The sequence below is a fragment of the Athene noctua genome, chromosome 1 (assembly GCF_965140245.1).
Source record: "Athene noctua chromosome 1, bAthNoc1.hap1.1, whole genome shotgun sequence".
Taxonomy (NCBI): Eukaryota; Metazoa; Chordata; class Aves; order Strigiformes; family Strigidae; genus Athene; species Athene noctua.
In genome coordinates, this window is record NC_134037.1 from 87,513,249 (window position 1) to 87,541,107 (window position 27,859).

A 27,859-nucleotide genomic window follows, 5' to 3' on the forward strand; every position below is an offset into this window, starting at 1 on the left:
TGGTAGGGACACCTAGTTGTAATCCATAGCTTTTGGTTCAAACTGCTGTTCCAGAAAGTTCAGATAATTTAGGTGATCGTAAATTTTGATAAAGGTGCTTCAAAATCAAACAGTGTTTGGTTTAAATGTAGTAGTTGCTGGTTTACTTCTGGGATTACTTTAGGACAGCTGGGAAACTCCAAGATAAACACAAAAATGAAATTTTATGTTTGAAATCCAATTCTGTGCAGAAACAATTTTTAAGTGTTAATGATGAACATATATTTTATTAATAGTCCCCAGCTGCAAGTTACAACTTCACTTTCCAGAAAGGAAAATGACTTTTAAATGTTTCATGTGTGAAAGGATGAGATGAAAAACATCATCTTCCTGAAACAAATCGAGGCAAATAGTATATCAGGTATTGTATGTTTATTTGTAGGCTTCTTTACAAGACCTGTAAAATCTGAATAACTGAAAGATTTCCTATGAAGTAAGCCTACAGTCTCATCCATGAAGCTTATGATTTTATAAAGGGGAACAAAAAAGCACTAAACTGTTTTGCTGTAATCACTTGGGAAGTCTGTTGCATGACAAACAATTCAACTAAATGCTTGAAGTGCTGACCAATATTCCAAATTTAAAGAAAAATAAAGTACTGAAAAGTAAATGCATGCAGCTAGAAAATATTAAGGTTTTTATTAAAAGATTTTGTGTTGTCATATCTGTTATATCTCTTGTTCAACTTTCCTGAATAAGCACAAATGGCTATTTTGAGGCTAGGTTGCTGCTTTTGATATCTTTTGATTAAAAGCACATACCCATTAAATTTAGTACAGTTTATTGCAGGTATTTATTTAAAAACATTGGAATTACTGTGCCATTTAAGGTTAATGATTCCTCTACTCAGTCTACAGCAGGCAGGATAAGATGCTTCAGAGAAAGATGTATAAAAATGTGGAAACTGTCAGATACAGAATAAAATAACCATTCCAGACAGGAAGCTTTTCTAACATCACTCACTCATAGTCTGTTACTTGGCAGAGGAGTTTCAAATATTGGGTGGGACGAAAGTTGTCCCTTAGTTTACTCTTATTTCTTTTCCTTTGCACACATGCTGGCTGGAGGAAAGTATAATTACTCTGTTCTGAGATTAGCTGTTTTTGAAAAGTGAACATTTGTTATGTTCTGCATTCCTAATCTGTATTGTATCATTAAGGTGTATATTGAAACCCAGCGGTCAGTAGTATGTTGAGTCTGTTACATACAGTGCATCCCTTTGAAGAAACACTTAACATATTTTCAGTTAACAGAATGAAAGTAATGCCCTTCCCACCACCATGTCTGCATATCCATGTGTGCACAAATGCTTGCAGTACTTGTGCTCAGTGGCTGGTTGTTTTCTTGGTCAGGGCATGTGGAGGGAGGGAGGGATTGCTGATTGCTGCTGATTTTTGGTTTTGCTAAATATAATCACAGTCTAAAACATGCTCATACTGATGACAGTAGTTTCATACGGAAGCAAGTCATTTTCCTAAGCTATCTTCTTCCATTGCAAGATGCAGCTAGCCAAAATGATAACATCTGTTTTTAAAAGCTTGTCATAAATGGCTTATTGCTGAATCTCTGGAATACCAATATTCTTAATCTAAGTTTTATTTTTCTATAGTGTTGAATGTAATCTGTTTTGTGCTTATTATTTATTTTCTTTCAAAGGATGATTTGGAGGTGAAATCTGAGGAGCGTGCCAGTGTCATTCAGCAACTTGAGCAAACTATTGAGGATCTGAGGACCAAAATTGCAGAACTAGAGAAACAGTTCCCTGCTGCAGAGGTACAGACTGCTGGGAAGGAGCAGGAAAATGAGCACATGCATGCAGTCTGTGGGGAACTCAGCAGTGTGACTCTTCAAACAAACAAAGAGGAGACTGTACCTAGGACTGTCTCACAAGCAAGATCTGTACAAACATCACCAACAGAGGATTATTTAACAATCACAATGCCTTCGGCCAATGCACTGCCGCAGCCACCCCCACACACACACTTTGAAGGAGGCAAAAGTGAAGGGCCAACTCAGAAATTGCCAGATCTAGAACTACAGCCCACATTTTGTTCTGAAATCTCCTTGATTCTGTCACCGAAGCTAATCTCAGTGCCATTGGATGCAAGCCAGTCAATACAGAGTACACCACCGTCATCTCTTCCAGGACCCAAAGTTAACTTGTCCCTTGCATTTGAAGGAGAGACTGAAATGCTAGCTTCCCATCAGCCTCTAAGTACTGTAGATGTGACTTGTAGTCAACATACCTTGTCTTTGTCCCCAGAGCTCACATGTAGCATTCCTCCATCATTGTCAGCCACTGAAGTGACTGCTGCCCTGTCTGGAGTACATGGCCCTTCACTTGCCACTCCCATGTCCATGGTAGGAGTACCATGCCCACCACCCCTGCCCACCTCAGGACTCCCTCCTTCTGCTGGCTCAGCAGTGCCACACCTGGACCACTCTTTGCCAGGTGTCATGATGCCACCACTCCCACCTCCTCCTCCTCCACCTTTGCCAAGTGCAGAGATGCCAGTGCTGCCTTCAGTCCCATGTGATGAAGTCCCACCACCACCTCTGCCACCACCTTTGCCCGGAGCAGGAGTCCCATCCCCTCTGCCTGGTTGGGGTGTCCCACCTCCCCCTCCACCACCACCTTTACCTGGGGCTGGTGTCCCTCCCCCACCTCCTTCTCTGCCTGGCCTGGCAATGCCACCCCCAGCACCACCTCTGCCTGGGGCAGGACTGCCACCGCCTCCCCCACCTCTGCCTGGAGAGGGTGTTCCCCCTCCACCTCCTCCCCCACCACCTTTGCCTGGTGCAGGTGTCCTCGCTCCACCTCCTCCTCCACCACCTTTGCCTGGTGCAGTTGTCCCCCCTCCTCCTCCTCCACCACCTTTGCCTGGTGCAGTTGTCCCCCCTCCACCTCCTCCACCACCTTTGCCTGGTGCAGTTGTCCCCCCTCCACCTCCTCCACCACCTTTGCCTGGTGCAGTTGTCCCCCCTCCACCTCCTCCACCACCTTTGCCTGGTGCAGTTGTCCCCCCTCCACCTCCTCCACCACCTTTGCCTGGTGCAGTTGTCCCCCCTCCACCTCCTCCACCACCTTTGCCTGGGTTGGGGATGCCACCTCCAGCCCCACCACCTTTGCCTGGAGCAGCACCACCCCTTCCAGCACCAACCCAGAGCAGCACCTACCCAGTAGTCCCCCAGGGTTGTGGGTTTCTTCCTCCTCCATTACCATCTGGTTTATTTGCAATGGGGATTAATCAAGAGAAAGGGAGCAGGAAACATGTGATAGAGCCTTCTCGGCCAATGAAGCCTCTTTACTGGACAAGAATTCAGCTCCACAGCAAAAGGTAAGTCGCAGAGTTGTGGAGAGTGGTGTTTTCACTTTATGGCTGTCAAGACAGTGTCATATGTTATGAGCAAATGTCTGTATTTACTGCTAGGCAGGTCTTTGTGAGAACCTCAGTGCAAACAGGAGTTTATTTGTAGTTGGATATGTAAATGAGGTGTCTATTTTCTTTAAACTGCACAAACTCTTGTCCTTTGGGGTTACATACCACACGTTGATCAGAGATCTGGAGTGACTGTGTGCCACTAAGCGTTATGCGAGATAGTTTTTTAAATGTTGTATCTGTGCTTCCCCTTAACTTTCAAGAAAACAATTTCACTGGAGCAGCTTGCAAGTTTTGGTAGTGTCTTCCCTCTAGATGAATGTATGCTGAACGCATTTTATCCTCCTCTTTCCTTTCTCTAGGGACCTAGAAATCCCCCCTTTTCACCTTGCACACTCAGCAGGCAGATTCAAACTGCAATTTATTTGTATGACAGTATAAAGCTATTCTGGTAGCACTTGTGTTGATGTGACTTTGATATACTTTGTTTTGGTTGTTGATGCATTTTGTTTGTAAAATATCATTCCTGTTCATGAAAAGAAGTTTCCTCATTTATCTTTATGTCTCTGAGTATTGATTATAAGACCCTTCTGCTGTTATTTCTCTTTTCTTTTCAAGTTCTTGCCACTGTCACACAGGTAGTCTGGAGATAACTGTCTATTTCTAACTTCTCTTTGTGTCCATCTATGTATGTTTTACAGCCTATATATATATTCCTATGTATGTGGAGTGGGTGAATATAAATGAGCCTGACCATTATCGTGTCTGAACAAAGCAAACAAAGTATGGGGAAAACCAACAGTATATCTTATCAGAATGCTGCTAGTAGAAGTTAGGCGACTTTTAAGTTGCTGCTACTTTATTTTCTTCATTCCTCCATTTATGACCTTATTTAGTTTGACGTTGCCCTACATAGGTCTTTTGCTTAACTTTAGAGATTCTAGTGCTTCACTTGTGTGGGAAAAAATTGAAGAGCCTTCCATAGATTATCATGAGTTTGAAGAACTATTTTCTAAAACAGCTGTTAAAGAGAGGAAGAAACCCATTTCGGACACCATTACAAAAACAAAGACTAAACAAGTGAGTATTTATTTAATTTCTGACCTTTTCTAGGCTAATTTTTACATAAAGACAGTTTTTTGCATGCAGCTGAGATGAATTTTGCTTCGTGTGAAATTGTTACTATATATATGCACTATGTAGAAATATAAGAAAAGGAGAGAATGTAGGATGGGTTTCAAAGCTATACGTGTTAAAGACCAAAGATTTCTTTTTTATAAATTACTTTTCAAGTATGTATTTCCTTAGATATCTTTGCTTTATGCACTTCAAAATTAACAAAAACAAAACTAAAATAATTAGGTACATATACGATGCTTTGAAACTGACTGCACATGTGCAATATATAAATTATTCTGATTAATTTTATAAATTGAGTTGCATATGAATTACCATGCCTTCAGAGAAAAATTATGTTTAAGAATCTTAAGTCCTAATGTTATACTAATCATAACAGTTTTAAGCTTGTGGTGTGTTTATATATATAGTGAATATGATTCTTATGCATACAATAAACGACAAGCAGAGTTGGGAAAATCCAAGATTAATCAAACTAGTTTCTTGGGGTGGTGTATAATAAAATAAAAATAGGAAACATCTTTTAAATGTAGAAGTTCAAACCCAGGGATAAGATAATTGAATCTGAATGTTTACATGACTGAAGTGCTGTAAACTTCTTGGTATCTGTGTGAAAATCAAATTGTGATGGCATGATAAGTAATTTGCAATTAAAATTTAGGCTGTAGAGGAGCACGTTAATATGTAGAATCCTAAACAGCAGTTAAAGTTCTGGTTTTATCTTTTCTTCACATTCCTGGACTCAATCCAAGACTAGGCTGTTCTTTCCATCTTTTAACATACAGGTTAACGGTATACAAGATTTTTTTTTTCCACACTGGATATACAATGGGACTCTCCAAAATCTCCATGGAGTAGAATTTAGGTTTGAATATGACCTCCCCACCTAGTAGTTCTGGAGATCTTCCCTGCATAGACACATTTTGGTCACAATGTAAGCGTGCGGATGCTTTTTAGTGTGTTGGCAACCTGCTGCAGGCAACAGAACTGGTAGTGAAATTAGGAAGATTATTCCAAGGTCTTGGATAAAACCTTTATCTGGATGGATGGGAAGGCTAGTGCAGCCACACTCTTGTGGCTGTTCATCATGTACCTTCATGCTGTACTAGGCTGTATTAACTGGGATTGGAGAAAAGGTAATGGTGCTGCTGCTACCTTGCTGTCCTGCAAGAAATCTCTATAATGTAAGATCTTTGTTCTTCCTTCCTCCTCTAGAAAAAGCCCCTTTTAAAGGTTATTCTTAACTAATAAGCTCTTTAAGTGAAAAAAGGAGTGCAAAGGTATACCTGATGCATTGTCTATGCACTGTTGGTCCACCACATTTCACAAGGTTGGTGATGCAAATCTCTAAAAATAGTAGAAATTATGACTGTCTAGTTCTGTAACATAAACAGTGGTTGAAGACAAACAGCAATTACAAATAAACATTGGATGTGGATTTTAAAACTAATAGTATTCATTTTTCTTGCCATGCCAAAAATGTAGATACCTTGTCAATAAATAAATAAATAAGATGTAGATAAAACTAAGTGAAAATAACTGATTGTTCTTCATTTCTGTGAAAAGAACAAGTTGTCTATCACAGAAATTTCCACACAGAATTTTTTAGCAATCTAAGTAGGTGCCATCATCTAGAATGAGCATTCCTGTGGGCCACCTAGATTGGCAGGAGAGAATCCCCTGTTAGTTTACCTTCCTCTGGTGATCAAACAAATGTACTGCTCTCCAAAAGAGGAAGAAATTGCCTAATGGTGAAGTCTGATTTGTTAAACTGTAGTATCTGGGGGGAAAGATCAGCTGAAGAGATAATCACAGGCTTTCATTAGAACTACAATTAGAGCTATCATTTATTGCAGATGTCAAGTGTTCATTTGTGCAAGTTCAGTTTGGGTTTTTTATAGTATTGACATGAGACAACTGAAGCAGAACAGCTTCACAAATATATTCAACATACACCCTCTCAGCAGTTTGGAATGCAGGCCTTCATTTTTTAAATTCTCTTCATTTACGCCACAGTAAACACTTGGATAATGAAGTCCATCCATGTTTAGCAGAAGAAACAGTTATTTGGGGAAAGCATGGCTGTAATTCCATAAGTATGTTTTTATAGGAAGCACCAAGTGCTGTTTAAGTGGTTACTGACTTACGTAGCTTCTATGATAGTTACGGGTGTTGTAAAGATCTTACAAATAGTGTTTCTGTAGTGATTTTTACAGGGACATGTTATGCAAAGCAGATGTGTTCTGTCACCTGTTGAGCTATGGAGGAGGGTTGTACAGAATAGAACCAAGACCCACAAAGCTCACTCTGCTACTTTCCAGAAATTCTTTAATCTGGCAATAGCTTTTCCTCCTTGCACTAATGTGTGGGTGTGCTGAGTGGATGTATTGCTTAGATGGATTGGATGTAAAATACTAGCTACCCTGGAAATAGTAGTCGGGAAAAAATGCCCAGATAACCTTAATGCATAAAATATTTGGTACTCTATGTAAACATCTGATTTTAATAAAACAATGTTTTTACTGTAAGCTGGAATAAAAATGTATTTACAGTGGAGGCCACATGGCAGGGAGAGGGAATTCTAGCTAATTTGAAGAAAGATTTGATAGTTTTGGGATGTTTTAGTGGGTGAAAGATTTTTTTTTTTGAAGTATGCTGCTGTTCTGTACACAGAGTTATTTATGCTGTATGCCATAGAATATATGCATAGATTTGCTTGTGTATATACATAGATATGCACGATATAATTATTTCTAAATGATGACCCCTTTTTAAGTGGTAAAACTATCTACTGTTGTGTGTTTGGGTTTTTTTGAGTTAATAACTGAGTTAATTTCACCTTGCCCAAGTATTGGTTCTAATTGTTTTTCCCTTGGCATGACAATCTACAAATAATGTAATACAATATAAATCAATAACGATTCAAAAAAATAAGTATTACATCTCGAACTGAATCAAGGTCAAATTAAAATCCACTCCAGAACTTTAAAGAGAAAAAATGAAGTGTTAATATTTATTTGTGGATGCAGCTGATTTTATTCTTACTGTCCCTCATTTGGTGCTATGGTAAAAGCTGTGATTTATTTTGCTCTGTTAATACATATATGTCAAATTCTCAGCTGCTGTAAATGTGTGCAGGCTCACTCAGTGAGAATGCCTGCTAAATCTTCAAAGAAAGTCCTTTATGGGCTATATTATAGGTGGGGCTGCCATTGCTACCTATTAAAGTGGTCTGGCTTTCATTATAAGTCCCTGTTATAACTTTGCCAAAATTTAGCTCTTTAGGCTGCAAGTTTTGTCGTGTTAGGGGTTTTTTTTTCCCACACTGGGTGTCTCCTTCATTTAGCCAATGTTAAGAAAGAAAACAAAGTCTGGTTTTGCTCATGTTCACATAGTTTCATAGACAAAATGTGGAAAAACTTTGTCAGATACATATCTTATTAGTTGTGTAAAGGGTTTCTTAAATTTTGCCACTCTACATCTCAGTTTCCGTGGCTCAGGAGAGACTTCAGGTATAATTCCAAAGATTTTTTCCTAACCTTGTGCTGACAGTCTGAAAAACAGGGACCAAGAGGAGAGAGGCAAAGGAAGATTAAGTAGTGTAATGAGAGGAAGTGAAGAACTGAGGAGATCTGACAGGTGGAAATATAGAGCATGATAGGTCTGATTCTGTGTCACCTCTTATTCTGACTGAAGTAATTTCTCTCAAACTTCTTGGGAGCCTGGGGTATTCTGGACCTAGAAGTTCTTTCCAGTAAACAGTGGATCTTATCAAACATATGGTGTTTGACCCAAGCAAAGGGTGAAAACCTGCTCTTGGAGTGTCTTGTTCAGCTGTGCCATGTAGTTAGAATACTAATTTTGGTCATATGGCTGGTTAGGATTTTTTGTAGGACCCTTTCAATAGCTAGCATGGACTGTGTGGAATGAGTGCAGTTCAGAATGATTACTTAGGAAATGAGGCTGTTACCCGAGTAAAAAAAGGGTTTTATCAGTTGTTGCAGCACTTTAAAATCATGTAATTAGTGAAACAGGAAGAAAAAGGATAGACTTGTAATTAAGGTTTACATACTCAAGGATGACACTAAATGCAATATTAAAAATGTACTTACATGGCAAACATTGGCCAGTGTGCACTAAATGGGTTCAATGGAAAAGTGGCACAAAATCAGAAAATCTTGATGTCTCTATCAAGATAATGAGTATACAGAAGGGGTTGAGCTGACTTGCATACGTTGCTTTCCTAACTTTTGAACAGTCATCTTAGAAGCCTTACTGATAATCCTCTAACCGTATTTTTGGAAAATAACATACATGGAACTGCAGTGAACTTTTCAAGAGCAGACCATGTGTTTATAATTTATCATGTAAACAAAATAAAAATGTTAAAGATATTCTCATATGGAAAATCTCCTATTAATCTATTGACATTAACATTTGATCTTCAAGGTCTTTTCCAACCTAGATGATTCTGTGATTTTAATCTCCCTCTTCCACCCCAGCAATTAAATAACAGGGTACTAAAGTTTCATTCTGTTTCAAAAGTCTTAGATGCAAGCAAGATGTATCAATAAAACAGTTTAGTTAATGATTGCAGTATTTTTGAATTTTTAAGTAGAACATAAAGAAGCTGTGGTAATAGAATATCCCTAGAAATAAAATGCCACATAAAATAAATACAAATTGGTAAATAAGGTAAATGTCATATTGAGTTAACAGATAAACTTTTATTCATTAACAGGGAATGACATAAAGGGAAAAGTAATTTTCTGAAAAGGAGGGTTTATTCACTCTGCAAACAGTGGAGGCACGGTCTTAAGGAGCTTTCTGTATCCACACTTCTTGATCTATTACCTGTATCAATGGCACAACCGTTTGCTGTGATCATATGTACTCTCCAGAGATACAGTTTGGGTTCTGCTGCCCCCACAGACAGGAATATTAAAGGACTTGACTGATGCATCTTTTTTATTTATATAAGAAAATAATTATCAATGTCATGAAGTTACTTATGAAATTGAACGTCTCGCTTATTCGGCTTGTAAGAATAATTTCCTTTATGAGATGCTGTATGAACGTGGTCTCTATTTTTACTTCTCATTCTCTTTATATGGCTTATTGCATGTTTTCTTGTTATATTGTTTTGTAATTGTACCTACAAATTTCTCTTTGTTGTAAACATAGTTTTACCTGTCTGCAACTACTTATCAAATATCTCTCTACCTGTTCAGGCTTCCCAGGTTGACGTCCTCTGTTAACCACATGTTATTTCTCATTCTTGTTTCCTATCTGCTTTCTTTGGGTCACGTATTTGAAAGTTTAGAAACAAACAAATGAGCCTGGCATCTAACAAGCTTGCAAACTCATCTTGTGACATAAGAGCTCTGTGGGTTTCTCTGTTTTGTTCACATATCCTCACTAGCACTGAAAGCTTCTGCTGATGTAATGGCCTGGTTTAGGTGCTACTGCTCACGGATTCCATATGGGCAAGAAAGGTTATGTTCATTTCTTAACCAGAGGAGCCATGTAGAGTGTCTGACAATGGCCTCATTGTGTTTCTCTATGCTCTAGAAGACAGGGGAAGGTCTTACTAACAATTTGTTCCAATAAAGAGAAAACTATGCTTTCAGTTGGAGTGAGCTGCGGCTGTTCTGTGGGACTGAAAGCTGCATATCTAAAACACGGAACACAGATTGTGAATACCAGCAGACAGAAAACTGCCAGCATGGGCTGTGTACAATTCTTGCTGTACCTGATGTTGTCAAATAGAGGCATCTTAAATACAGCAATCTTTCCAGGGAGGCTGGTAATCTTGCATTACCATAGCCAGTAGTTCTACACCTTTTGAATACTTTCTTCTCCATGTCTCCATGGTGTTTCTGACTCTCTTAGTGCAGCAGACACTGTAGCATTGGATGACATCAAGGGAAGAAGAAAGGAAGAAAATATGTAGATAACAATACGCATTTCTTCTCCCATCTCTCTGTCCACATTGATTTTGCTAAAGAGGCAAGAAACAACACTTATATTACAGTATTTTTTAAATCTGATCAAGAAAACTCAAATTGCTTCAGAATTAGATATGCATATGGATTGAATGTTTCACACAAATTAGTTTAGTGCAGTGGTCATTGTGATTTAGTAAAAAAATCACTGTGTAATTTAAGTGTGAAAGTACTTGTCTGTGTTACTATCAGTTCCTAGCTGACTTACAAGTTAAAGTTTTTTACATCAGCATGAAAATCAAGGTTTTAAGATTATTTTTTAATTTGTTTTATTTCGCAGATTTTTTTTTTGCTTATGGCTATATTTTGTTACTTAGTGCTGACTTCAGTGCAAACAGCAAAACCAAAAATGTTGTTGTTCATTTGGAGTAAGTACAGGGAATAATATCATACCTTTGACTGTAATCCTATGTCCCCCTTTAAAAGTGGGAACACTAAATCTTTTACAGCATGTGTTTGGGTTTGTTTGTTTGTTGTTGATATGTCTTACTAGGTATCATAGTGGGTTCTCACCTTTCTTGAGTTTTTTGGGGTTTAGTTTTTTTATTTGCATTCTTTACCCTTTACTCAGTCCCTCCTCTTCTTACATGTCTGTCTCCCTGATTTGATGTGCTAATCTTTTTATAAAATAACTAAGACTGTTCATTTAAAACGTATTTGGGCATGCAATACCTTTTGCAAGAGTTTGCAAAAAAATGTGTATAATTGTATGCCTAATTTGAGTACACAGTGACAAGATTGTTCAGCAATTAAGCTGATCACCTGCAAAAACCACCTGCTGAGTGCATTGCAGACCATGCCTGAAAATTCTGGCTTTTATACAGATTTTCTAAGGAAATTTTAGCTTTTGGTTTGTTGGTTTTTTTAAAGTTTATATTGTAGCATCTGAACATACGTTTGCAATACTAACCCACAGAGACATTTTGACAGTTACAAACATAAGATCTAAAAAAATAGGAACTAAACTATAGGTACCCTGGTCCTTTAGCTGATGAAAGAAGGAATAACTACAGGTGCTGTACATAACAATGAGCTAAACTGTTGAAGAGGAGTTTTAGGTATGGAAAAAAAAAAATAAATCCTTGTGACCTATTTTTAAACTAAAGATTTAAACTTTGCTATTTAAGGACTGGAGTAGGAAATAGAGATAAAGTTAGAATATTGTTATTTTTTATTAAGGAACACTTTAAAATTGTTTGGCCTCCTGTTGAGGAACACACTGTTTATCTAACTATTATATATCTGAATTTAAGCAATCTAAGTATTTTTCTGTCTAATGTCATAAGTGAGGAATATTAACTGGAGTAGCAATCTCCTAGTAAAAGATTACTTCTACAGTAATAGTTTTATGATAGTCATTTCAGACAATACTATATTAGTGATAAAACAGCATAAATGGCCATGAACAACTTCTCTTTGTTAAAAACTTTATTTTGAAAGCACAGTAGAGTAATAGATAAAACAAATGAAAAGCAAATATTAGGTTTAATCTTTACCTTCAAGCATAAAGTTACAGTATCCACAAACTGGCAGACATGTCTTCTTGGTTGCACTGATTTGCATGACATGGTAGCAAATTGCATCTAGAAGTATATGACGAAGAGAATTTTGAAGTTTAGGTAACTTCTTATAGATTGTGCGAATCTTCAGTGGGGAGAGTAACCAATAAGTTTGCAGAGGGGACTCCAGGTTTGATTAGGATAGGAGACAGATGTTCTGTGGTATGTGATAAAAGTTGAATTCAGTTAAAGCATTATGTGCCATCAGCATGGATATTGTGTTATCCAGCCAGGACTGGGTGTTGGTTTTGGGTGTTTGGTTTTCTTTTTGTAAGTATGAAGTAGAAATGTTTGATGTCCTATTCTACAAAAATGACCTCACTACTTGAAGTAGTTCCTGTTTCCACTCTCACATTTGCTGTTACTAGCCAGAAGTCACTTCTGGATTTACCTTTAGGGAAAACAAAACAAACAAACAAACAAAAAAACCCAAAACCAAACAACACACACACAAAACTCCCCACTCATAATAGCATGATATTATTCTATTATATCTGTAAGAAGACAAGGATATATAAATGGAAAGATATGATGGGTCCAGCTCTGTCCCAAAGAAAAGATGTGTTGTCACAGTGCCTAGTGAGAAAGTGACTGCATTACTCCCCTGATCCTGTCTCTTAACATCTTGTTTGGAACTGTGAGGTTTCTGCGTCCTCTCTGCAACAGTTACAAGCTATAGGCCTTTGTACACTGGAGTTTCTTGAATATGACTTTTTGTAACATACAGTAGTTTTTTCTTAACTAGTGAGAGCCTCGGGATAATTTTGCTTAATGCTGGCAGTCAAAATCAGAACCAGAGAGCAAGAATCATTGCAAAATTCCATGCATTAACTAAATATTATTCTGGGGAAAGGGAATCATTGTATTTTTGCTTTGGGGTTCTCATCAAACATGTGTCTTGCATTACCTTTCACTAAATATCTCTTTGACTGCTTTTGCTTGTGTTTAAACAATCAGGAACAAATTTGGCATGTAGTTTGTTTACTGCTTAACAATGGGGACCACTCAACAATTAGAAAGTTTGTCCTAGACTTCAGGCTGCAGATAGTATCTTTAGCTTCCTTTTTATTTTTTTTTTTTTAATATTTGTTTAAAGCAGAGTCCAGAATCCAAACTAAAAAGGAGCTGCATATTGTTTCTGAGGCTTTAGATCTTGTAGAGATTGGATTTATCAAACTTTTGTTGTTCTGCCTTTAAATGGCGTCACTCGTCTGTAGCCTGTAGACCCAGACCATGCAGTTGATTTATTTTATTGTTTTACTTTTAAATGTGGGAATTGCCTTAGGCATTTATGCTAATATTCATATTTTCTGAATTAGTGTTGTATTGTTGCAGCCATTCTATTGGAGGAAACTATAATATTCATGCAAGTGACTGAAATAGGAATGAAATGCATAATAGAGTTTAGTATAAAAGTTGACATAAACCCTACATTTTAAATAAAGCCAGACAAAACTGGTAGCTGCTACATAAAAACACTTGATCTGTTGCTGTTCTGCACACGTTCACCTGACAGTCATGCTCTTCAGTACTTTTTTGATGTCGTTGGAGTTCGGAATTTTGGCAGCAAAGACAACCTATTCTTCACAGGGAGAGTGCTTCACACACACACCTCCCCCCCCCATCTGGTTGCCGGCAAAATGTGGCACTCAGTAAATAATTATTCTTCTGCCCATCAGCTCACTTTCAGAAGGAACAGCTGCTTCTTCCTGCTAACTTTTAGGCCAGATTCCTCTTAGAGCACAGGACTTGAAGGGATTTATTAGGCAACTAAATCTTATCCTGTAGCATTGACAAGAAACATGCCCCCTAAGGAATCACTTTCTAGCCTTCATCATAATAATATAGTTAGTTTATTTAGTTCTTTTTTTTTTTTTTTTTTCTAATGTTATGTCCCCTTGATGTATTTGTAGACCTGATCTCAGTAGCAATCTGTGCTTTAGATTGCTGATGGGTGGTAGAAAAAGCAATTTCACAATTTGAAGCAAATTTAGTAGTATATGGGCATTGACAGAATTAGAAGAGGGAAAGTCCCAAGAACAGACTCCAGCTTTTCCTTGCTCTTTGGGCCTCCAAGGGAGAACAGTGTAGTTCTGCTTCCTTTGGAAAGGGCAAGTTGTGGACCCTTCACTGGTCCTGGCTACAGCCACACCTGAATGCAGTTGTAACATTGTTTTGGGGAAGACCACTTAACAACGGTATTTTACTCTCTGTTTTCTTCTTTTGTTTTGTTCTTCTCCTAGCCAACATAGTAGCTTGCATCAGTTCCATTTCTACTTCATTTTTGCAGAATATGAGTGACAAGAAATGTAGACACTTATTTCAGATGAGCTGTTGCCACTTTGTGTGACTATTTTTATTTCCTTATAGGACTTTTAGAGTGGGTTTGCATTCACTTTTTAATTCACTTATTTTGTCAGCTTTGGAATAGTTTTCTTGTTTAAAACAAAAGCAACAAAGGACTCCTTCTATATGTTGATGACAGCAGCAAGCTTAGGTTATTCTATTATTGTGAGATGCTTCAGAGTTGAGCAAAAGCAATAATAGTGGGGTTTGGAATCAACAGTTTCTCTAGCATCTTCCATACTGCATTTAGTCTTGTCAGTTGTTGGAGTGGACAGCTTTAAGGAGAAGGTTTTAAACTTTTGTTATGTAACATACCACATTGTTTCTTTGTGATGTCCTGCCTCTTCTGGAAATATGGCTTGCTAGCAACACCAGTTAAAGAGTTTCTGTTCTTTTTGAAATTCTGTATTTTTGTATCCACTTTTTTTTTTTTTTCCTGATAGAATGCAAGATATTTCTTTGGTTGTTATTAGAGATGTACACTGCAATGTAGTTGTTAGAAAGACTTGGTTGGTACTTTGCTACCTGAGATCTATTTTGTTTTGAAAACATTTTGTAGCTACAAAGAAGTAAACAGATAATAGCTTCTTTTTACAACAAGAAATTCTCACGCTCTTTGTCACAACTTTATCTCAGTTCCAAGCTTAAATGAGATTTATGTTCCATTTAAAAAACATTTAGAGTAATTATAGTCTATTAGAAGCATAGTGTGGGATATCTAATTATAATTATAACTAATGATATAACTAATTATAGTTTTATGAATTATGTTAATTTCCCATTTGAATTAAAAAAATCTGACTATCATATCCTATTTCAGCCTATTTTACTTCAGTTTTAAATTTCTAATAATATATTGCATGGATTAGACAATTGCATAAGAATTTCTTGCTAATTTCTGACAGATGACATCAATAGCTATGCCTTGAATTTAGGTCTTTAACTTTGTGAACAACAGTTAACAACACACTTGGTTTCTAAAGGTAAAATTTTCAGTTCATGAGCAGAATGCTGTACTTTCATTTCACTGTAACTAGTTAGGAATCTAAGAGGAAAGGAAGACTATATACTTTCATGTTCAATGGCTATGAAGTTTTAAGGGGGAAAAAAAAAGTTAATAAAACAATTGGCCAGCCAACCACATCCTCAGAAAAGCTATACTGCAAGCACCATGAGTTTCTCAAGTTTCCTTTCCTAAGCAGTCTCAGTGGCAGAGTTCTGGGTCAGGCTTTTACTTCTCTTCAACTGCTGCTCAAACATTAACATACAAACCTGTGTCTGAAAACTTAAATGAATCAAAGCTGGCCACAGGACAAACATCTTGTGGGTACTTTTATGGGTTTTTTAAGAAGTGAATTGGATCATTACATTCTTTGGCTAAATTAATTATTTTTCTAATCTCATTTCTACTAATTAATTTCTAGATAATTTTACCAGTGGGACTGATATTGGTGTTAAGATGGGAACTGTGTAACTTGAAAAAATATGTGTATGTTTCCTGACTGCAATCTAGAAAGAACTTGAACTTACAGTTCTAATTATCTTGCTATTTTTCTTTCCTCCAAGTGATTCACAAAGGTTTTCTTCAGTGTGTTTAGTACATGCAAAACTCAGCAACCGGAGTAGATTAAATATTAATCTCTTCCATGTATGCAATAGTTGTAACCCTGCATTTGAAAAGTACTTCATCTAGAACCATGTTTTTACAGATAAGGGCCCTTTTCTGGAATTACTTGCTTCTCATACCAATGATATAAAATTTACAGTAAGTTGAATTCAAGCAGCTTAGAGCCCTGTGGAAGACAGTCTGTGAATTACTTGTTGCTTTTATGTTTGCAAAGAAAATATGTATTAAAGTCTATTTTGGTGGCTAATTTTAACCCCCTAAAGCAAGACATTTCGAAGGCTTGATTTTTTTTTTCTTTGTTTACTTAAAAAACAAAAAAGCTTTGAGACCTTTTATATTCCCTGAAAGTGATCAAAGAAAATCCCAATATGTACATGGTTATTTTGCTTTTTAAATAAAATTCATATTGGCGCCTACTACGTCAAACATTCAAATAAAATACAAATTCTCACAGTTTTAGCTTACATCAAAGATGGAAATCATTGTGTGGTTTTGGAAACCAAAGCAATTCCAAGATAGACACAGTTGGATTTTTTTTTTATATGACAGCCTGTTTTATACACTCAGTAACATCAACGTGAAGTTGTAAGTGTGCATCCTAATGAAGGAGGAAGTCTAGGAGAACTTTTATAGTGACTTTTAGGATTAAGATTCAGCTAGGTGACATAGTTACTTACACTTGTGATGGATATGCAGCAGAAGCAAACTTAAATAATCAAATTACTCATTTTTAGATATGCATATAGATTACAAGGTACTATTTCTTGAATTAGTTGTTAGTAATGCGAAATATCTTGTACATTTTCCTGCAGATTAATACTAATAGTTGGGTTTCTTTTGGCAGGTTGTCAAGTTGTTAAGTAACAAAAGATCTCAAGCTGTTGGAATATTAATGTCTAGCCTTCATTTAGACATGAGGGATATTCAGCATGGTAAGTGAAAAAAGTATCATTGATTCTAGCTCAGATCACTTCATTAATAATCCAGAAATGCTAATTATTTTAAAATTTTGATATGTAAAATAATGAGGCTTTTTTTATACTATTTTTCTGAAAGTAGTTTGTTCTGACATTTATTTTCCCCTTTCTAGTAACATATTCCCTTGTACCATAACGAAAATAAAACTGTTTATTTGCAGAATTGCCATCTATATTTTTTGGCATCAATTACCTAATTGATATAAAAGAGAGGCACTGTGATTTTGGTGTTTCTGAAGAAGAAAGTGTGAAGTGTGGTTTGTTTTAATTCAGATAGCCTCAGGACATATCCAGAAAAGTGAATTATAGCATTTAATTGATTTGCTGTATAAAATAGCTCCTATATTTGGGTTAGCACAAACTGTGGAGTTCTTTCATCTTCAACAGCATTTTTTATGAAGGGAGATCTTTTGGGGGAGTGTAATAGTTTTCACATTTATGCTAAGAGACAGTAGTGCAAAAAGGTGAAAAGTGGAATTGCATTTATATTCAGAGCATCCCTTATGTTTCCCAAAGGCTTTGGATAGATTTGAAGCAGATTGAATTATCCTGTGAAGTGCCAGCCTATCTGTTAAATTAATGTGGTTTCAAGTATAACACAGACTTCATAAATCATAAAAACATCTTGTGAACCTTCTAGGCTACATATTTACAGCCATGCATTCAGTTTACTATGGTTTGCTTATTTTGTGAAATTATTCATAAATAGAACAAATTTCAGAGCAGTCTGTCAGCTAGTGAGTAACTCTTAATCAGAGTTTTAAGATTCTATTAAACTGTTTTGATGGTTACTAGACTTCCTCAAGCTGAAGCACTTAAGATGGTAGTCATAGAGCAAGGCGCCAGTACTGGCGCCAAGAAGTACTTGGTATTTCCAAAGCTGGCAGATGTAGTTCAGTTAAGTCATAGAGCGAAATCTGAAAACAATGATATGGTCCTTTCCTTCAGTCAAATATTCAACTTGGTTTCAGTTAATAATGAGAACCTTATGAACAAAGGAGTCCGCCTAACATCTGTGTCTGTGGTAAAGCCAACACAAGTTCATTGAAAATTTGCTTGCTTAACATGCAACGCTAACAATAACATGGCATGAATGTCAGTAGTTGAAGGGGTCAGACAATATTATGTTTAACCTTTATCCTATTACAATATTAAGCACACATGATCATCTAAGAGCTGTGTGCAGATTTTATATATTCCTCTTTCAGTAACTGTTTTCTAAAACCAGAAGTCTTTGCAAAGGGGAACTTAGTGCTCTTATTCCCTTGCTGCACAGACGTGATTGAACAAACGTGAGAGAACTTTTGTCTGATGGGGGAATTTGTGAAAATGGTTGGAAGATCCTGGTGTTAAAAATGTTGGGGGGTTTTAAGAATATAAAATGGACACGCAGGAAAAGTGTTGAAGAGCAAGAAAGAAATTTGTATGGTGGGGGCAAGGAAAATAGAGATCTTGCTAAGAAGCATTTCTGGCATCAGTCACTGAGTGAGTCTCTGAGTGATCTAACCATAGAGCCCACGAAGAAATTATAATACCACATGACCAAGTATTTAGCTTCACCTTTATGTATGCACTATTTTTACTTGCTTGTTAAAAAGTAAATGTTTTACATATTTTTAAGTTTTATACCTTACTAGTTTATCTGCTGCAATTTGAATATGCTAATGAGACAGTACTATTAAAAATTAAAATAATGTTGACGAGCGCATGCATTAGCGAACTAGGCAGTTGATATATTTGCATCTTTATGCATTAAGATTTAAGAGGTGAGACAATAACTACAGTAAAAAATATGATCAGTAGTCTTCATCCCATGGTTCAGGGTTTTAAGAGTGGTCTTGAGTTTTTACCATGTTTAATGTACTGTGATGTGTACATTTACTCATATCTCACTGAGTACAATACAAGCAATATGCTTTCATAAATTTGTAAGCTAGTCAAATGAAACTCCACACCTGACTTGTCCCCATCCCCAATTTGTGGTAGTAGGCAACTTTCTTTATAGACTTTCTTGTAAATATTCCCTATATAACATATAAAGCATATCTGTGGGATGTAGTGTTCATGCAAATTGCAGAAGAACTGTAAATTTTTTTTCAGTTTTTATTTTATTGGCCTTAGAAAAGCACCCAGAAAGAGAGAGAAACTTTCAATGCAATGTGGTATTCAGTCCATTTCTTGGTTTGCATGCTATTGTGTTTTATTTTTCTAATGGTTTAGACAAATTTCAAAGTATTACAGGAACAGAAGGGAAAACAAATGTGCTGGATATAAATTCACCTAATAAATTTAGGATTTGAAGTTTAATTCATCTTGTGTTTAACTGAAGAGCTTAAAATAACTTGAACCTGGGCAAATGTTGTATTTAATGTCTTGTAAAATTCTTTTTGCTTGATTAGGTTTTTTTGGTGTGTTTTTGCTTGCTTTTTAAGATATAAAATAATGGTGAAATATCTACAAGAAACAATCCCTGATGAAAGATTGTTTTGGGAACTTGAAAATTTGAATCGTTTATAGCTATTTTGTTAACTGATCTTGAACACTTAGGTACTTCTTCATGTGTGTGTGATCAGATGGCATTTAAAGGAAGATCTCAGAATACTGTAATACATGCTAAATAGATTTGTTTGATGATATCCTTAAGTTCTACTTGTAGGATCCTTGTATTTGTCTGCTCCTGACTTTGAAATAGGTTTAGTAAAACAAACTCCCAAACCCTGGCTGCTTTTAAAATATTTTTACAGTGTGGAAGGAGTAGTTGTAATAATCAGAGCACATTTGTACTGAACTCTAGTACATCTTTCTAGTAGTGCTTTAAAGTAGGGTAGGTTGATTTTTGTTGTTGTTATGAGGGTTTTTTTTAGTAGATCATAATTGCTAACAGAACTCCCAGTTATTTTACGCATCTAGGCTAGAACTGTAAGAAATGTTGGTCTCTTTAGTCGCAGTGCCATTTCTCTATGTTTTTAGTACAAAAATGAGTCCTCTTCTCATGGTTTCTCTGGTTTCACACAAGGTTTTACTGACGCCTATTTTTTTAAATCATCTATCAACTATGCAAAACACTTTATTCAGGCATTTTGCTTGCTTTTTTATTTTTGCTACACCGCAAATATCCTTTATCCAGTATTATGTTCCCACTGGAAATATAGCTGTATTTGGCTTCATGATACAGCCAAAGCTCAAGAAATGCCAAACAAGCACTTCTTACATATTTTTCCTTTTTTCTTCCTAGAGAAAAGACTTTGGTTTTAACATTAGTGTTTTGGGGTTTTTTCTTAACATTGCAGAGATGTGTGCTTAAATTAGAGATCCAACAAGACTCCAGTTAACTGCATATAGTAATCTATGATGACCACCCTATACATTAATATATAATTGCATGTAAAGCCTGTGTCTGCATTTAGGGACCATATCTCTTAAATAAGATATCTCTGTTTAATAAAGTCGTCTGTTATCACATGAAATGTAACAACTGTTTGAAATTGTAACTATGTTCCAGAGAATACGGTTGTCAGTGCCCTTCCCCAATCCCCTTGCTTATAAAGATTCAATGTATTCTCTTCAGTGTATAAACTTTAATGCTTGTTAACAAGTACAGTAAGAAAAGCAAAAACTTCCTCTGTGTGTAGAAAACACAGAAGGAAAAAATTAAACTGAAGATGTCACATGGAAGAAAAGCAAATTTTATATTTCATGCAGATAAATATTACACTTACTACACAGTCAGATTTGTATCTACTATTTATGTCCAAATGGAAATTAATGTTTTGTTCACTAAAATCATCTTAGTCTGAGTGTGCCTTGTAAATATTAAAAGTAGAAGTCTGGCAAAAACAGTGTATGTAATTTTATGTCTTTTGAAGTTGTATGTAATCTTTTTCAATTCAGTAACTTTGTCTTAATAGGGCTTATGAATTCGGGCACTGTGTTACCTCTGGCATGGCTGCAATACTCTAACTATATTTCTGCGTGGTTTTGCGTAGCACCTTGTGGTTGCCCTGGCTCTGTTGGAAGTATTAGTTTGGAGACTTCTGTCTCTGAATTTTGGACCACCTTTCTCATATCCTCATATAATAAGTCATTTTTCCCCCCTCTCAGAGATAATGTTAATCTACAGAACTTGATAGAGCTACCTATCCCACTCTGATGATAATAATAAAACAAACAAACAGAAAACCCAAACAAACACACACAACACATGCACACACCCCACCCCATCCCCAAATATATGGAAGACCAAGACGCTCTCCTTCTCATTGTTGGTCAGTGATACTAGGGAAGGAGGTTGTATAGAAGAATGTAATAGGAAAAATTGTTATGGAAATGGCAGGCAGATTCACCTAACAGCTGGTAAAAATCCAACTTTTTAATCTGGATTTGAGATTATTGTACTGAAAGTTGTATTTGCAGCAGAAATTGCTCTGCTAACAGAAGTACAACTTCGAACAACACATATCTTCTGCCCTGAATTCCAGACAGATGTGCAGGAAGTGAATGTACTTTAAATGTTAGTGGGCAAAATAAATGTTTATTCTTAAGTATTTGGCTATTACTGACAAAGGAACATGAGAAAATCTTGGTTTTGTTTTCTTACTTGATTGCTCACACAAACACTTAGAAATTATGAGCTAGGAGAGACTTTGTCAAAGGTTACCTGAATTATTTCTCTGGAGGAGGATGATGAAATGTCTCTTATGTTGCATTATTTAAATGTTCTGTGCAGAGATTCTTTACACATTGAAGTATCGTGTAGTCTAGGTCATAGGTCCAAGAGATACTCTAAATGGAAAGCAATCATGAAAGAATGAAATCTGGAAAATAACACACAATTAGTTTACCTTATGGAAGGTCTAGAAGTGATCTGAGTATTATTTATCCTAACAACAATGTATGTGTATAAGCATAATAATTTGAAACTCATAATACTGAAATATTTGTCAAGAATGGGTATTTTCCTGAAAGACATTTTACTGTTTAAACAAGTTATGAGGATGAAATAATATATGATTGGATCAAGTGCTTTGGACATTGTTATACTGGAAGGTAAACCAGCTGCCCTGAATTGTTCTTTCTGCCCATTGAAATTATGAAAAATCCTGGATATAAGAAGATATAAAGAACATTTTATCTCTCAGGTGGCAAGTGTGTATTTTTTTATTAAAGGAATGATCCATAAAGTGATTGCAGTCAGTGCAGATTAATCACAAAGTCTGAATTTTTACCTGTTAGTTCTGGCTTATTGAGAATTGAAATTCTTTAAATATTCATTCTTAATCAAATATTGTGCATTCAGACACCTAAACACTTAAAAGATTATGGCTTAATCTTTCCCTCTGATAGCTTTTCTAATGTATGTTTAGATTCTTCTGACACACCACCAAGGAAAGATTGGTTGATTTGGCATTTTTCTGTCGTATAAACTAACACTTCCTTGAAACTTCACACCATAATCCTGTCTTATTCCTCTGTTTCCTCTTAGCCTTATGCTACCATATTCATTACACTATGCCTGCTGCTAGATTGCAAGCTTACACATTTTATTTGCTTATAATTACTTTACAAGCTCCTATTGTGAAATTATTGGTAAGGAAAACAATGGAATACACAAAATTACTTTTATAAAAGACAGACTAGAGTTAAATTAGAGTGCCACACATATGTATTGCTGCAAATGTTTCTATTGCTTTGATGCTGTTAGTATGCCCACTGTGTTCTGTGCTGAGCAGCTGAAAGTGATTCTGGAGCCCTTGTCTGGCCATTCCTGCCAGAGGCAGCTAGTAAGGAAGGACAACGAAGGTCCTTGGAGACAGGTGGGGTTTCTAATGGATGTGGCATAAACCCCTGAGCTGTGGGTGAACGCCCTGAAAGCCAGTCCCGAGTACTTAAAGCATGCCTCAAGTCCTTTCTATCCTTTGAGATTTTCTCAAGCTTAGTTCACAGTGACCAGAGGCCAATAAAGCAATAGCAGCAGTTGTTAAGGAAAACATACAACCTCAGTTATCATTTTCTTTAAGTATGTATGCGACACGTTGTCCTGGTTTCAGACAGAAGTATTCATACCGCCAAGAAGGGAACGGAATGTTTTATGTAATACTTCTTTTTGGAATTTACAATTAAAAATAAATTTATAGAATTAAACCAGTTTTCTATAATGCAAAATACATTTTAAAGAAGTTAGGGTTTTTTAAATGAGGAAAATCATATTGAGTTTTTCCACAATATTTGAATCAGCAGAGACTAATTACTGCCACATTGGATAGTTTGGATAATTAAAGATTTTTGTTGTTGTTAAGAACATATGAATGCAATTTAATAGAGAAGTTTTGTAAGAAACTGTAACTGCATTGTTTGTCTGTTGTTGCAGTTGAAACAGTTTGTTTTTTTTTCTTGGAAGTCTGATTAACTTTGAAACTTTGAGAGAAAAGTTTTAGGAAAGTTCTGTCCTCCCAAAAGAAAAAATCAGTACTATTATTTCTCATTTATTTACCATGTAGTCACTCAGAAGAGGGAGGATTACAAAATTCGAAGCATAAAAGCAACAAAATGTATGCTATTAGAATTAGTACCATGCAAAAATTAGGGAAAGGGAGGGAGAAAAAGAGCACCTGGTCTTTTTTCCATAGCAGAAATATTTTCCAGTGGTCATACTTTTTATACATTGCTGAACTACAGAGAGATTTTAGCATTATGAAAATAAAGAAAGGCTTATTAATTGACTAAGACCTTTCAATAAATCACACATTTTTTCATTAAGTTAAAAGGTTTAGGAGAATACTCAACTGTGATTTGTTTATGTGTGTGTTAGATTTGAATACACTTCTACACACACAAAAAAATGTATTAAATAACACCACTTATATATAGCTGTTAAAATCTAATTGAAATGCAAGGTAGTTAAAATGCAGATTTAGTAAAACTTGTAATGTGAATCTCTTTTTTTGTTTTGTTTTTACATTCAGTGTACCTATTTTTACTGTTTTTCTTATCATTCCTCTTTTAAGGGAGCAATTAAAACTATATGCTATATTTGATCAAATGGAGACCTATCTAGCTTAGTAACTGATCTGTGTGGATAACCAGGGCGGGCGAGATGAGTGGCACTGACTGATCATTATGTAATTTTTATAGATCTGTATTTTATCTTTTTTCAGTCATTGTCTTTCTCCAAACTGAAAAGTTTGTTGGGAATGAATTTCATACATGTTGTCTATTTTGAATTTTCCTTGTTACCAATCTATGACCCACAGCTCTCTTTGCAAATGAGGTGACTAGCTCTGTATGCTATTTTCAAGATTTGTGTGTGCCATATGCCTATGCCATGTTATCGCAACACCTTCTATTTCAGGCTCCATTTTTTCTGTATTGTTACTGACATTCTGTTTGCCCTTTAACTGTTGCTTAAAAATGAGCTTATGTTTTCAGAGAACTACAATGAAAAAAAAATCTGAGTGTCTTTTTGGGGGCTGTAGTTGCTACTTTGTAGTGTTTTTACAGTTTGGGTTCTTTTTTTTTCCATCTACTTTGTATGTATTGACACTGAATATTTGAGAGATTCTTTTGCACATGTTTGTGGTCAGCTTTTATTATCTACCAACATTATCACCTCACATACATTAAACAGCACAGGACCCTGCAAAGATCCTAGTAAGGTTCTACTGCTACAACTCCGTATTGATCGTTCATTTTTGTAACTGATTTCCTATTTTTTTCAGCACTTTTATTTTTAACCAGAGTAGACCTTTCCTATTATCCCCCAACAGCATTTTTTTTTTTTTTCTGAAGCCTTAGGTAAGGACTGTGAGGAGCCTTCTGCAAACCCTGTCAGTCTGACCACTCCTATCTGTGCCTTTGACTCTATTAAAGCAGTACTATTTAATTTGTTGCTCATGAAGTAGCATGTCATTTTGTAGTAGACACTCACACATTACATTGGTTTATCTGAATGTTCTTTTAAAAAGCTGATCTTCCTTCCAATACGCAGACATTTTCCAGGCACAGGGGTTAGACCAACTAGTTTGTAGTTTCCAGCAGCATCTTGGGAATCCTCTTAAAATTTGTATTTGTATGTTCTGAAACTGGTTCAATTTGAGACAGTGCCCAAACGTTGCTTGAGAAGTACAGAACTTGTCCGAGAACCTGTTTGACCTTTTCTGTGGTTGTGAATCCTAACATAAATACTTTTTAACCTTTTCTGATTCTCATTCTTTTATGTTCTTTTTACAGCCAGATTATCTGCTTGTCCAACTGTTCCCTGTCAGGCTTCATACATCTGATGTGTTTGAAAGCAGTTTTATTACTGGTTTTATGCATTTGGCAGGTTGGGTTTAGACCTTTTTGTTCTTGTCCAATTTACATTGAACTTACAAGATTTCTTGCTTTTCTGTTTCTTTGGCTGTTTTTCACTTTTTGAAGAGTATCTTTTATTTATGGGTGTCCCCCGTGCTCTTATGTTTAATCATGTATATGGTTTTGAGGAGTAGGAATACTGGGGATGTGAAAAGACTAGGGGAAGAAAGGGTGCTTTTGAATTTTTCAGTTGATTGATTTTTTTGTCTGACCTCTAATGTCTGTAAGCTTCCTTCTCATCTCCAAGCTTTTTTACCCTTTAAACTGGTTTCTCATTTTAATTCATCCTTGTAAAGTCTAACTTTATGGTGTTATTTTAAAAAATCTTTCCCCAGTCCTAGAAAGAAATAATTTAAGACTGATGTGTTGTCGCCAACCGTTTTGTACACTATTCAGAAGTAAATCCAATACTGCTTCTCTTCTTTCTGCCTAGTTGCTTTGAGTGATAATTTGTAATATCCTTAAACTTAGACACTGCATGATTCCTAACAGAATAAAACTTCTTGCTATTACGGTTTCTATGTTGCATATTATCTTACAGCTTTTACCATTTAGAAATCATTATTAACATGCCTGTTGAGTGATCCGTAATAGGGTACTAACTGTGTTTTTTCTATTTAGGCATGAACTCCCGCATTAGGGAATATGGTCAATCTCTTACAACCGATTGCTTTATCTTAACTGACTCACGCAACGAATTCAGTATTCGTTGCCACTGCTCTTCAGTAACCAGTTACAGCACCTTATAGAGCCTTCTGTTCCGAGTGTCACACTGATTATCTTCCTTTTGTTACGTTTGGAACAGCCATTAAATCCATCAGTAAATAGAAACTTGCCCGTTGCAAATGTTAGGTGCCTGGAAACTATATGGAAACGCATCAGCTAGGCAGCCTGGACTTCATCTGCTGAGTTTTGCTTATCGGGGTCATTTTCCTTGCTCATCTCCCTCGGTGTATGCCCGGACCTCCCGCCAGGTGCGGGCCGCGCCAGCCCCCGCTTTCCCCGCCAGACGCGCCGCTGCGGCCCCGGCGCCGGGCGCCTCTCCCTCCCCATGCGGCCGGCGGCCGCCTCCCCGCGGCGGGCCCGGCCCCCCCGGTCCCGGCCGGCCCCGGGTCCCCGCTTCCAGCAGCAGGTGGCAACAGCGGCCCGCGTTGCCGGCGGCGGCGGGAGCTCCGCGGCCCCTTCCCGGGCGCCGCCGGCCCGGCTGGCGGCGGAGCGGAGCCCGCCCCGACCCTGCCCCGGCCGGGCTGAGCTGGGCGCGGTGCTCGGCTTTGCGGCTTCGCCCCGCTTTCCGGCTTTGGCGAGGCGCAGCTTCTCGGCATGCTTCTCACCCAGGGAGTATCTTCTTAAAAAGTAGTTCTGAGTAAGGAAGAGAAAGACAGGGTGGTGCAGAGAGATTTGTTTGCTGTACCCATCCGTCATCCATGGTACGTAGGGTAAGAAACAGTGCAGGGGAAGTTAACGGGTGTCTACCGCAAATATTGTGGAACATCTAGTCAGAGAGCCCGGTCTTCCTCATGCTGGAGCCGTTGTGTTGGTGTTCTCTGAGGTACCTGGGTTTCTCCCACTTTTTCCTCTCCTTTTTCTTGTTTTGTCATGATCCGTAGGCAATGTAAGATTGCTGTTCCACAGGAAACCTCCCCAAGCACTGTGTGTTAGATACTATTTCCGTGTAATATGTCTTCTGTCTCTAGTGATGATGCTGTGTTTGCGCTAGCTACCTGGTCACAAAATACAGCTCAATGGCATTGAACCGAATCAATACAGAGTGCTTCTTGTAATTTTGAAGTCCTCAGTAGGCCAAATGCAGTCATGATACTGAAATAAATACACATGGGGGTTCCAAATAATTTTTTTTTTTCTTAGAATGTATATATTTTGGTTTTCCACATATCCAGGTATTTGGTTTTGCAATCCCAGCCCTTATTTCATTGAGTTATTAATACCAGCTTTTGAGAAACACTTTGGATCGTGAAAAGAGGTGAAACTTAACCATAAACATGCATCCTTCTGCCCTCAGTTATTGCGGAATTGTGATTTAAATTAGCAAAGCTGTGTCATCTGTCATCTACCTAGCCAAAAATCTTTTTACGTTATTTTCATAATCCCATCACACTTAGAATATGGACTAAATATCACAAGATCATTACATCATTTTCTTAGCATCTGTAGTTTTTTAATACTGTAACTTAAGAATATTTGGTGCAAGGCTTAACATGCGTTAGTATGATGAAAACCCTGGTGTTTGTCCAGGCATCAGCCTGGGCAGACGTGTAGAATACCAGGCTACATCTAACTGCTGTGCCAAAAATAAAATTTTAATTTGATTTGGAGAATAAATTGAGACTATGCAATTCTATTTCAGTGAGATACTACCATCTCACTACTCTCAAAAATCCCCCTCACAGAGAGGAAAATTTGCTTTTTGAAAGGAAACTTC

At 36.9% G+C, this 27,859-nt stretch overlaps 1 protein-coding gene across 1 annotated transcript in view; it reads left to right on the forward strand.

The window, feature by feature from the left end:
* The window catches only part of FMN2 (formin 2), a 166,245-nt gene that overhangs the window by 54,499 nt on the left and 83,887 nt on the right, over positions 1–27,859 (forward strand). Inside the window, exons 5-7 of the mRNA XM_074896831.1 lie at positions 1,696–3,377; positions 4,355–4,499; positions 16,938–17,025. Coding sequence (XP_074752932.1) covers positions 1,696–3,377; positions 4,355–4,499; positions 16,938–17,025 — 1,915 coding nt within the window. The remainder of the gene's footprint in view (positions 1–1,695; positions 3,378–4,354; positions 4,500–16,937; positions 17,026–27,859) is intronic.